The sequence below is a fragment of the Chaetodon trifascialis genome, chromosome 6, assembly GCF_039877785.1.
Source record: "Chaetodon trifascialis isolate fChaTrf1 chromosome 6, fChaTrf1.hap1, whole genome shotgun sequence".
Taxonomy (NCBI): Eukaryota; Metazoa; Chordata; class Actinopteri; order Chaetodontiformes; family Chaetodontidae; genus Chaetodon; species Chaetodon trifascialis.
In genome coordinates this window covers 8,424,208-8,437,366 of record NC_092061.1, presented here as the reverse complement: position 1 = coordinate 8,437,366, position 13,159 = coordinate 8,424,208, and the positions used below count along the sequence as shown (strand labels likewise).

Here is a 13,159-nt window from a genome sequence, read left to right as displayed (position 1 = left end):
CAGAAGTATAAATGGAGAATATCATAGGAACTACAATGGGGATTGGGGCCTTTTTCACGGCAGTTGTGTTGATAAATCCTAACGTAATAAGCACAGGGGTAATACTATTATTATTAATAAGAATTACAAGAATTGCTTCTTATGTTCATCCCTGCTTGACCAAGTTACAGTAATACAATATGCAAAACTATGCATGTGGGTAATGTCCTGCATTTGTTCCTACACGGCGACAGTAAAGCATCAAACTACTAAAATATTTGGAAAAATATAATTAACCTGTACATTTACTTAGTGTCACTGTAAACAGAGCCGCAGCTGTCACCGCCCCGCCTCGCAGCGCCACGCCCCCCATCCCACCTCCCCACGTGACAGTGGACTCGAGAGGTTTTAACTGGTCTGACCACGCTCAAAGAACTCCTGCAGCTGTGGGCGATCGACGAGGCTGAAGGTAAAGCAGAACTTTTTGGAAACCAGTGAATTTTTTTTATTTGGAAACCTGTTAAGTATTTGCATCCGATCAATTCTACTATGCAGAATTTACAGAAGGGTCAAGTTTTCCACGTCAGCCATCTGCTCTGAGGTGCTGCCTCGTTAAATGACTCTCCTATTATAAACTGTCGAGACTGCAGAAGTTTTATTCAGATGTTGCATGTTTGGCCAGTGGGTAATTTTTATTTTGAGATGTTGTAAACACGTTATTCTTTATTCTATACAATCTAAGAATAATAATAACATTGTCATATAACATATTGTTTAATAATGATAATAAGACTAAAAATAAGACTTTTCTAACCTTATCCAATCACATCAAAGTGCGTTAGAGTACAATACAATAGAGATCCAGATGTTTACGTATACGATTTACATGTAGGATGCCTGTGTGGGTGAGTAAGTCTCCGATGTGGCTCTGTTTTGTCTCTTGTTAAACCAGACGTGGGTTGCAATGATTTTTTAAAATTCTGCATTTCTCCTCACATTCAGACATGCGGGTGGCAGTGATTGGAGCCGGAGTCATCGGCCTGTCAACGGCTCAGAGCATCTATGAGCAGTATCAATCTGTTGTCAGTCCACTGACCATTGAGGTGTATGCAGACCGTTTCACTCCACTGACCACAAGTGATGGAGCTGCTGGCTTCTGGCAACCATATCTGTACGATGAGGGCAAAGTCCAGGAGACGTATGTGCCTTCTCTGTCACCCTCTTATGATTCTCCATTTTATCTGCAAAAAATGGCCTTTTTTTGGATGCTACATTTCTCCTCACATTTAGGAAATGGAATAAAGAGACATTTGACTACCTGCTGGGCTGCCTCAGTTCACCAGAGTCTGTAAAAATGGGTATATTCCTTCAGTCTGGCTACAATCTCTTCACTAAACCAACCCCAGTGAGTAGTGCTTTGTCTGCACTTTGTGCTTTGTTTGCGCAGTGAGTTCAAATGTAAGACTTGACCCTGTTTAAGAATCATTTTACAGCCAAGGGCAAAGGCAATGTGCAATTGAAAACGTAGATATAGTTCACATAACCCATTCATATATTTATCACATACCAGTGCATTATCTACTATAAACAAAGGCCATTAGTATGCAGCCTGACTGACAGTAGGGCTCTGTTCAGCTGCACAGAGCGGAGTGTCTGCAATGACTGGAAAACAAAAGAGAGAGGCCTCACCAAGGGTTACATTAAACTCCAACTCGGGTTAGCAAACAGCCACCACATCTTTAGGACATACATGATGTGATCTCGTACTGAGTGGCTTGTTTCTGAATGCAGGATCCTTCATTTAAAGATATAGTCCTGGGCTTCAGACAGCTCACAGAGCGAGAACTGCAGATCTTCCCTGGATACAAGTAGGTGACCTGAAAGCAAAACACTGTAAGAACGAAAAGCAGAGCCGCTAATTATTAGTTAGGTAGTGATCTGTTTTCACACCATGGCAAACATTTGACGTGGGATCACAGGGCAGGCAGATAAATGTTTCATATGTGAACTATGCCCTGAGCATCGTTGATGTTTGCAAAATCTGCTTCTGTTTTTATCTCACTCAACAATACATTGTGTGGTTCCCAATCAAAGATACTAATATTTAGGACTGGGTGGATAATTCTGTGCCTCCAGCTCTAACACATCTGTCTCCTCTGAAATGTCCAGTTATGGGTGGTTCAACACTGCTCTCATGGTGGAAGGCAAAACATACCTACCTTGGCTGATGGATTGGTGAGTGATTAACTTCTCTCTCAGGTTTCTTTCCAGTGTTGGATTTTTAACCACAGTTTAACAATCCCTGCATTGAACTCAGTTCATTTTGGTGCAGCGCCTGTTTGCAGCATCATTTATTAGCCAGTAAAAAAGATGAAAGGGCTCATCTGAATGTGCTGAGTGTGCATAAGTCTGACATACCACTGTCATAACCATGACTTGACACTTTTCTTGAACATAAAAGAATCTTTATGAATGTGTATGACTGTTGTCATTAAGTGTCATTTCTGTCAATTATTCCCAGCTGCCATTGAAAATGACTTAACAGACCGAATGACACTTAACAACAGTGGTCATAAAGATTCATGAAGACTCGAGTCATAAAGTGGTGCTTCAGTCCCTAACTGAGAGCTAACGACTTCCAGTCATTGTGCAGGCATGGGCAAAGGTAGATTTAGAGAGCTGCCAGATGGGAATGACCTCTTAAGTGTCTGATGCACTAGATTAACTGGTTCTTAATCTGGAGTAGTTTCATTTTCACAGAGGTCAAAAAGTTTGTTTGTTTTTTTTTAGCTTTTCTAATGCTCATAATTTGTATCTGGTTTTGTGTTATTCTCAGGTTGCAAAAAAGGGGTGTGAGATTTTATCACAGGAAAATAGAGTCCTTCAAGGAGGTCAGTGAAGGCTTTTCAGTATCATAGTTGCATATATATTTAGTTTGTAATAGTATAAGATCCAAAATATTATATATCCTTATTTACCTTAAGAGAGACTCACAAAATGTTATTACTTGTCATATTTGTTTGTCCTGCACTTAGCTGGCAGAAACAGGGCCAGACGTGATAATAAACTGCACAGGGATGAGATCAGGAGAGCTCCAGCCGGACCCAGAGCTCAAACCAGGCCGCGGCCAGATAGTGAAGGTGAGAGAGAGCAGCTTCAGTTGTCTGGAGTTTCTATAACCAGGCACCACGGAAACAGCGGTCGAGCCGTATTACTGTTCCTTTGTTCTTCAGGTGGATGCTCCATGGCTCAAGCATTGGGTCATGACCCACAGTGCTACTAAAGGAATCTACAATTCTCCGTACATCATTCCAGGGTAGATCCAAAACACCTCTGAACACTGAGCTTAAGGAGCAGACAGCTCCTTCTCTGCTCTGTGGTACTTTTGGATTTACATTTGCCAGCTGTTGCTTTCAGTCAGAGCCCTTGTGACTTGGATTACAGTGGTTTTTTTTTTTTTTTGAACGCATGCGTCTGCAGGAGTCGTCTGGTGACCGTCGGTGGGATTTTTCAGTTAGGAAACTGGAGTGAACAGAACAACTCCACCGACCATAAGAAAATCTGGGACGGTGCTTGCCAACTCGAGCCAAGTCTGAAGGTGAGATGCTATCAAAACATTGTTTGTCTGAGAAGCCATAAAAAGACCGTCTGTCTCATCTGCAATAAAATATTAACAATGAGTCTTCTGTAGTGCTTAAGTATGTAACACATCTATATTTAGAATGCTTATTCTGTAATTCAGTCCTCAAACATGTCAGTGACAAGAACAGTTTGGTGGCAAATTACCCCAAATACAACCCACTGGATTACACTAAAGAAAGAAACTGTAAGGTGATCATTCGGCTTGACATTATGTCTTTAATTTGGCAAAATGTCGAGAAAGATGACTGCATGTCTTGTCGGTCTCTAACCTCAGCATGCCAGGATAGTGGAGGACTGGTCCGGCCTCAGGCCCGTTCGCAGCAAAGTCAGACTGGAGAGGGAGGCCATTCAGTCTGGTACAACTACGATAGAGGTAAACTTTAATATCCAAGTAGTACTTTAAATGTTCATTTTGGTCATTCAGAATATTCTTAAATGTCCTGGCTGTCATTCAGGTGATACACAACTATGGCCACGGAGGTTTTGGACTCACCATTCATCGAGGCTGCGCCCAGGAGGCAGCGAGGCTCTTCGGTCAGATCGTGGAGGAAAAAGGCCAAGGTCCAAAAGCTCGTTTGTGAATTTATTTCTGGCAGAAGTGATCGGTGATCCTTTTTAAAGTTTCCATGCCTCGTCTCCCATATTGCACAAACTGTTTCTAACCATATATATTTATGGTTATTTCACTATAATGTATATGTAACATGGAAGAGATATTCCTTTCTATGTGACAAAATCATACTTACTGTAATCCACTGGAGGTTTGGATAATTTATAAAAGCATTTAAATTCTATAAAATACCTCTTGCTGTCGTCACACTGTTTAGGAATAAATAACATGAATGCACACCTCTGTTTGAAAGATTATTTACTATAGTATCATACACATTTACATCCGGTGTGTTGACAAGAATCTGTGCACACAGACACTTAATGCAGCACTATATCTCAAACACTGGCAGGTAAGACTCAGCTTGCTGGACTGTATTAGTTGATCTTTTAACAAAAATTTGCTCAGTGTGTTACTTACTGTATAGAAGCAGACCGGGCAAAGTCCGTCTCCACATCAGCTTTGTTACAAATGAAAGCAAAGACAACAACTAAACCAGGTATTGATACATTATTTACAGAAAGACAGAATGTAACATCCTGCTATGGATTGTAGATCTTAACACCATATGCTCATGTTAATGTCACTTTTTAAATTGTGCAATCATTAAGAACTAGGTGGAGTCAGCTTTGGGTGACCAAAATACTCAGATTTGCTAATACTTCAACATAAACTTACATGTTTTCGGTCCAGGATCTGTGGACTCGTTCCAGTTTTGCTATAATGATGTAATACTGTCACTGTAAGATGCCACTGATGTTATTACGCTCTGACGGAGGCTTTGGCAGATTTGTCAGCCTGCTGTAAATTAAAATGACCACATGATGATCAACACATGATGTGGCATCACCTGCCTTTTCCTCATTTCTATTGCAAAAAAAAAAAAAAAAAATCATCCTTGTTGAAATGTGAAATAATGACACAAGAAAAAACATATTTAACACAGGGTTTACAAAAGGATGCTCAGAGTATACGAGTCAGTGGCTCCCTGTGCAGCACGTCCTTTCACTGCCCTCACAGAAGTAAATCTTCAATGAAGGAGCCGCAGACTTTATTTAATCTGATGGTTTGCTGATTTGATGAACTGTTCTTCATTCCAGCAATGTACTTTTAATAAAGCTGAGTTAGTGTATTTTAACAGGCAAGTCATGTGCACAACATAATGCTCTTTCTTATCTCTGCATTTAAGTCCATTATGCCAATAGACACAGCTTTTTCATAGGGTTGAGAGTACGTCTCTCCAACACCAACAGAATAGGTAGTTTTAAGGCTCGTTCAAAAGATTCGTAACACTTTTTACCCACTATGTTCTCGTTTGTTTCTCTTGAATTAGAAAAGCAGGATTCAAATACTTTGTCTGAAGTATTTGAATTCTCGCTCGTTCAAGACTGTTTCGTGTCGTCCACTGTTTATTCTCTCAATCTTGCGCTCCTTTAGATCATTTGGACTTTTGCAGTTGTGTGCAGTTATTCAGTGGCAAAACTGTGACAGCGATGGTGGTTGAAGACTATATAATAATAATATATAACATTGTGCTGCCTGGCTGTCTGGAGTCACTGTGGTGCCTAAACTGAAGAGTCTTAGGATGGGACTGGAGATGGACACAGAAAGCTGGTCAAGCTTTTTTTGTCTCTCCTTGCCTCTTTTCCTCACTGCGGTCGCCTCCCCGTGTTGCACTGCAGCCGATATGTCCTCAGCCCTGGGAGCCGGAGCTGGACTGTGGGATTCTCCCTGAGCCGTGGGAGGAGGCCCGGCCCACCATCTCCTGGCCCCACTCGCGGTGGCTGGACTCCTGCAGGCCTCGGCCTGTTGTCTCAATTGGCAGTGCACAGGAGGCGATGGCGGCTAGGAGGCAGCAGCAGCAGTAGACGGAGAGAGCCAGGTACACGGATGACTCCAGCATCACCTGCAGGATGAAGACCACAGACGAACCAAAATGATCACCTCTTCCTTGTATTGTATTTAAAAGAGAAAAGTGAAGGGTGTTACCTGTGCAACGAAAGGTGTAATGAGGGCTCCAACTCTGGCCATTCCGCTGCTTGTTCCCAGACCTAAAGCCCTGGTCGCTGTTGGGTACACCTGCAGAGTTTCAAAAAATACTGAGGAGGCTGCCCTGATGCTGCCTCCCTTTTGTCTATTGATTTGATCTGAGCCTTATTAATAACTGTTTGCAAGTAAAAACCTGCACTCTGGTTGGATATCTCACCTCTGGGGTGTACACGTAGGCAGCCTGAAATCCTCCTGCAATGAAAGCTCTGGCGATGAATATCAACACTGTCATGGATGCTCTGCAACAGAGAAAGCAGTAATGGTGGATAAATGGTGGATCCATAGTTTCCTATTTGACAGTCTTACCAGCATCCACCTTACCTCCCAACACAACCATATAGTGGAATGATGCACATAGAGAAGATGAAGAAACACAGCGCCATGGTCTTCCTCCTTCCCAGTCGATCAATAGCCCACAGTGTCACCAGCAGGCCTGTGTGACAATGCAAAATGAAAAATTCCATGTTTGTAAAACCTGCTGGTTTGCTCTTTATGTTGAACGGTCCAGGGTGTACCCGGCCTCCCGCGACCCCGAAAGGGATAAGCGGCATAGAAAACGGATGGATGGATGGATGTTCTTTATGTTACAGTGCAGTAATTACCCAGATTCATTTATGCTTTCATCAGCATGTGCACAAATCTTTGTCTTGTCATGGCATGAAAAACAAGACAAATGTCACTAATAACATTAATGGTGTCATCTGGTAGTTTTCGTCGGTGCAAGCAGGGCATTAATGTCTCTACGTCAAAGTGTCGTCTGTGAGAAAGCTCTATTAAAATCATTATTATGATGATTTACTTACAAGCTAATTCTGTTCTACTTAACTGATCCTTCTGTTTTACTGATCTGCCCCTGAAACACCCTGAAGGTGTAGAAACTACATCGTATTTAACATTCTTATGATTACTTTTTTAGTACCATGAAATAACATAGCAATAGCTGCAGCATCTAGTAAGTATTTACTGGATAATTAGCCAGTAATGATCGAGTGGAAATACCTACCATAAGTAGAATTATTGTATAAAAATAGACATACTGACTGACTTTGTTAAGACATGAAGAGGTAACTGATGTGTACCTGGAAATTCAGATAAGGTGGTCCACAACAGGTCTTTGTAGTCATCAGAGTTCAGATATTTACACTCCAAACTGCATCGGAGCTCCCTCTTATTACCTTTGGACACTAGAGGGAGGTAGAAAACAACAGAAAACAGGACAGATGATACACTCAGCACCAGCTGGGGCTGTGGTGCCTGCGTTGGTCTTAAAAAAACATATTGCACAAATGTACAGACCTTTATCATGGCAGACATTTTGACTGGGCAGAGTAGAAAAAGCACAGGTTTAATCAATAACATCAAGAATTGCTCTGTTCTATTCATGCCCTTATATCCATCGTTAATGTTTTAAATTGAGGGTTTATTCTTTCGCTCACTCTGAGAAGCAGGATTCATTTGAAGCGCATCAGTTCCAAATATATACAAAATTCCCTGTTTTGGTTTTTAGAAACGTAAAGCGCATTCGACACACAAGTCACTGAACTACAATGTCTCTTTTATCAGCGTACCGAATTAAAATGAGTGTGTGTCCTTCAGTGTGTGAGGGTGTCTGTTGCTGTTGCATCAGTGACTCACTTCCACAGGCGCCTCCCTCCTGAAAAAGCTCCGTAGTGAGCAGCACCAGTCCGTAGTAAGAGAAGGCGTTTGCAAACCTGTGGAGACACAGGACGAAACAATGGTGGTTCGCCAGAAGAGAGAAGCGCAGATCAATATGTCTGTGCACTTGGAGAGCACAAGGTTTCAGAGAGTCAGGACGAAAAGAAAACCAGTGACTGAGAGTACGACTGGGTGGCATCATCATTCGCTCCACTTACCAAATAAACCACAGCAGAACTGTTGTCCAGCGAAAATGTGATGAAAATAAGTCTCGGATCTTTCCGCGATCCTCCTAATTAAAAGACATAAAAGACCTGAATCCACAACACAACAACACCTACATGAATGATGTGCAGAGAGTTTGTGCTCTGCAGGAACAGGCTCCAACCTGTCTGGCAGCGATAAGTTTTCCCAGTGGCATTGGCGCTCCGTTCTCTGTGGCAATGCGCTTCAGTGTGGCCAGAGCTTTTTCCTGGTTCCCCGTCAGCACGTCGTACCGAGCACTCTCTGGAAGCCACTGCTCCCACCCCCACCCCCAGACATATAAAGCTGTCATTTTTTATGCTTACATAATTGTAGAACATTTCAAGACTGATAGCGCCATACTCACAAAACATAGGATGGCAAAGATGAAGAGAGGAATGGTGGAAAGGCCAAGCAGCCAACGCCAGCCCAGAGTGGGCATCACCAGGATTGCTAAGAGGACCTCAAACACAGTGCCCAGTGCCCAAAATATCTGCAAGGCAAAATTAAAATGATGCAAAATCCTGCAAGCAAACAGAGCATTTCAGTGCCGTACAGCTCTAAGTAGATAAAAGATGGGTGAAACAGTCATACAGGGCAGTCCATACCTCAATCAGCAAGATGCACGTGGCTCTGGACTTCATAGGCAGAAATTCAGCATACAATGTCACCCTGACAATGAGGGACACTTCACAGTTAATCCTGACTTAGATCATTAATTACAGCGCTTTTATTAGACACATAAATGAAGGTTACTCACGACTGTGGGGCTCCTCCGATGCCAAAGCCCACCAGTGCACGGAGGAAGAGGATCCACCCATAAATAGGTGCAAATGCACTCATCAGGCCATAGAACATAGTCCACAGCACACTCATCTTGAGACCCTGTGTGTGTGCACGCGATGAAAACATAACAGGCTGCTGAATAAGTGATGCGGTCTGATAAGGCTCCTCCAGAGAGCATACAGCGCAGTGTCTGATCACTTCCATTCAGAAACCCAAAAGCTAAACTTCTAATGGCTACAAATGAAATATAAATCCATGTCAAACAGACGCTTTCATTAGAACTTACTGTCTTTCTGCCGTATTTGTCAGATATGTTTCCCCAAAGAGAAGAGCTGATCATCATCCCGATAAACACTGCCTGCATAGATGAAAAAAAAAGAATGATAATTGGACATGTTGCAGCAATTTCACTGCACATATCTGATTTTACGCACATCCATTCATGCATGGTTGCAAACTGTAGACAGTACTGTAGGGTTTTTTCATTTGATTATCTTCTCATGAACCGTGAATGTATTAATTACATCTCAGTTCAATGATGTTTTTAAAAATATGCACTGTTTAAGGCCTCTCTGTGCAGTAGAACCTGCTGTAACTCCTCTGTACTTTCATGCTCTGAAAAGTAAATATGCTTTTGACAGTCATTCAGATCAAAATATCTCAACACATATCTGGTGACATTAAACCATTAGGGGTCCTATTGTTTCCCACATGGTTGTCACTGTTCAATACAAGCATTTATTTCAAAACAATCTGGAAGCACTTAGTCAATAACTATCAGGACAGTCATATTGCACGCAAGCGAGAGCACTTTACAGACATTAGAGAGCCATTACCGACGTTAGCAGTGCCACCTCGAGGCTGGGCAGCCTCCACTCACAGTGGAGCTGTGGGGCTAAGATGCTGAGGATCATCATCTCCATGGCATCGGCCATCTGAGCAAACAGAAGCACACAAGAGACGCACAATATGGTGACTGAAAGGATGCACACACCTACACAGTGTCTGGTGTATTTTCAGTGAAGAGCAGTTCTCACCCAGGACAGACCAGTGAGGATGGAGAGTTTCCACTGAAATGTCCCGAAGCCTATGGCCTCTACGGCATCCTCCACCATGAATGTGTCTGAGGGAATGAGCAATGTGGAAATATTTCAATTAGCAGATATGAACCTTCTCTGAAAGGTGGTCTAAGAGCTTTCATGAGGAACTGAAGTTGTGCAGCTGAGGATGAGAGCATTGGCCGTTATGGGTAATATGTGTTGATTTCCTACAAATGAGTTAGGCCTGTGACATCATCTAATTGATCCAATAAGCTGGTGTTTCCTCTCATGTCTACATGCTTCTGATGATGGTTTTAAAGTTAAACCGGGAGCTTTAAACAGCAAATACGCCTCTGGAGAAAGCCAAAGTGACGTTTGTGATTGAGCTTTCATTACTGATGTTGGAAACTGACATGATGAAAGTATTACTGGACTGAGATCATGTCACTTTGGAGAGGAAGGAAAGTCAGGAAGTTCAAGAAGTTGCAAGATGGAGCCCTGTCATACTGTACCATCAGTCGGATTAGCGAACTCCCGAGGAACTGGAGCTCCATCTGCAAGCGCCACAGACTCCAGGTCGGTCTGCTCTGCAATCTTAACAACCTGTTCTCTATTCTCGCCGTCATCCTCGGAGCGCGTGCTCTCACCTGTGCGACGGAAGCGGACAACACTACAAAGAAAAAGGAATAAATTTTTTTAAAGGCCAGAAAGACTAACATCTCTACCACGTATCTGATCAGGGGAGTTTCAGATGATTAGTGCCAGGGCAAAGATGAGAGTCAGAGGCTGCTGCTTCGCTTTTTCAGGCTGTGATTTTGTGAATGGCTGGTAATATCATCCTATGGGTGAACCATGTCAGGGCAACTGACAGCTCTGCACACTGCTCTTTACCGCTTGGCAAGCCTATAAAGCCTAAACACCCAGATATAAGCCTGTGTCCTACAGATGGAAGGTATAATCTTCACCCACATGTAGATAATAAATGGTTTGTTGAGGATGAAACAGTCAAAGAGAACTTGGAGGGTGCCTGTGATGCCTTAATCACTGTAATTACATAACATAACCTACTTTCAATGCTAAGTATCGGTGCTGCAGATGAGTTTGTGAGATGTCCAGCCACTAATTTTCATTGTCAAGATCTCTAGAAAGAAGTGCATATAAATGAATATAGAGCAATACTGCAACAACCTCTTGAAAATAGTCTTTTAATTAATTTTGTTTTACAAATACAATAGATTTGCGTGCTTATTCCAGAATCGCTAATTTCTACGGTTTGCATTACAAAATGTTTAATTTTTTGAATCCATGTGTCGTTTCCTTTATGTAATTCTCGCAAGAGGACAATATGTGATGTTTTGTCTGGATGTCTTGTGTGCGCCAGCCTTTAGCTCAATGTATGCACAGCGGGGCTGAAATAAATCAGATTAAGCACTGAGTCATGACAGCGAACACAATTACAAGTTAAGACAAAAAAACTGACCAGCTTAGGAATCACAGCAAACCTGCTTTCTATGAATAAATCAAACCAAAATAGTCTCGGGAAAATGCTACGAGTGTAAACAAACCGCGGTGCCCGAGCATGCTAAGTTGTTTTTATTTCCTCCTTAATCCCGCATTTCTCTGGAGAGCTGATATTAAATGACTGCTGCTTTTAAGGAATGTCACGCTATTTGTGGTCCGGCGAGCTAATCAAACAAACACGACGCGAGGCTGCCGGAGGGCGACGCGTCGGCCGGACACGCTGTGGCGGCTGAAAATGGACTGAATAAAACCCGCACGGCGCTCATCTGCAGACTGTGGTCTACTCACGGCAGCTGTCTCAGTTGGAACAGATCATCGTCCATTTTGGTGTTTGCTGACTGACGCTCCGTTTGGCCTCATCGCCGTTTACAATCACGACGAGCAGCGATTTCAGCACCGAGGAGAGCGACCCGCTCCGGGCGTCCGCCGACAGCCAATGAGGAGCCGCCGTGCGCGAGTCACAGCACGAGACCCGGAGAGAGGGAGAGTGGATAGGACGAGCCGAGGAGGATCAGACTGTACCTGCCTGCTGATCACCGTGGTCCCACACATGACTTATCAATACTCGCTGGGGTGGGCTGGTTGACTGTCACAGATCACCAGGTTTGAGCTGAGCCCAGGTGATGCAATGAAGGTGCAATCTTCTCTCAGAGTAGTAGTATTTATATTTATGGACACCTCCAAACCAGCCCCGTCGGTGTCACGTTGTGCACAACTAGATTTGAGTTGACTGATGAAATTTAAACCGTTTCTTTCTTATTAAAACTGCAAGTGGCGCGCAGCACCTTTGAAACACAGGGGGAATTCAAAGTGGGTCATGTAGTTAATGTAAGTGCATTAGATCAACATTATTTTAAAAAAATCAATCAAGTGAAATACAATTCAATTAGATAAATAAGATTAACAGAGTACAAATAGACAAAAATGGTACACAAAACATGATATGCTAGGTTTCATTTCAATGTCGATTAAGCAACTGTTAACCAAAATGTGTTAATGATATCAGAATTTAAAAATATCTATTTATCCTCATGTTGTTTTGGTCTTCTGTTTTTCCACTACTAGTCTTTAAGTCTGACCACAATATATTACGCTTTTTTAAAAACTTTATTTGAAAATTTGAGTAAACGCAAAAGTGCATGAAAACGTTAACAAAAAAAAAAAAAAAAAAAATCAAAACAAAAACAAAGATAAAGCTTTGACAGACTCAGATTGAGTAATTATATTCAAATGCATCTAAGAAAAGAGATGTAGAGGTTTGTGACCAGAAAATTGATATTTATATGTATGGCCAACATTATAAATACATTAAGAAGAAAAACAGTTATTTGTAAGCAAGAGCACACTAGCCTATATATGTGAGAAAATATTAATAACAAATCTAGAAATATATTGTCTAATTTTTCTTCAGTGAGAGCAAAATCAAAATAAATGCAGCAGTGTTTCAGACCCTGTTTTAAAGAGTGAACAAGCCGCATTTACCTCGGCTTTCAACTTTATTCGCTGAACTGTTCGCTCGACAAGGTTTTAGCTCAATATAATACACGTGACTCCAGAAATGTGCGCCACAAACATTTTGGTGGTCGGAGTGTAAATTGTGAACACATCGGTACGCTCCTCCCTGCGTCCGTCC

General features: G+C 42.2%; 2 protein-coding genes across 2 annotated transcripts; one reads left to right on the top strand and one right to left on the bottom strand.

Annotated features, from left to right (window-relative positions):
* The first annotated feature begins 376 nt into the window (after window positions 1–376).
* Window positions 377–5,066, top strand: LOC139332548 (D-amino-acid oxidase-like). The gene is made up of 11 exons (XM_070964571.1): window positions 377–448; window positions 982–1,177; window positions 1,270–1,384; window positions 1,771–1,847; window positions 2,149–2,214; window positions 2,816–2,870; window positions 3,015–3,119; window positions 3,213–3,295; window positions 3,460–3,577; window positions 3,896–3,994; window positions 4,077–5,066. The coding sequence occupies exons 2-11, from the start codon at window positions 984–986 to the stop codon at window positions 4,200–4,202; spliced, it is 1,038 nt and encodes a 345-aa protein (XP_070820672.1). The 5' UTR covers window positions 377–448; window positions 982–983; the 3' UTR covers window positions 4,203–5,066.
* On the bottom strand, window positions 4,473–12,083 carry svopa (SV2 related protein a). Its single transcript, XM_070964570.1, has 16 exons — window positions 11,815–12,083; window positions 10,518–10,675; window positions 10,003–10,088; window positions 9,802–9,900; window positions 9,252–9,323; window positions 8,940–9,064; window positions 8,788–8,851; window positions 8,547–8,672; window positions 8,325–8,453; window positions 8,155–8,228; window positions 7,916–7,992; window positions 7,360–7,464; window positions 6,602–6,713; window positions 6,438–6,519; window positions 6,221–6,310; window positions 4,473–6,137 (listed from the first exon to the last, which is right to left on the bottom strand). Exons 1-16 carry the CDS (start codon window positions 11,847–11,849, stop codon window positions 5,925–5,927), a joined length of 1,647 nt encoding a protein of 548 aa, XP_070820671.1. The 5' UTR covers window positions 11,850–12,083; the 3' UTR covers window positions 4,473–5,924.
* Between the last annotated feature and the right edge of the window lie 1,076 nt (window positions 12,084–13,159).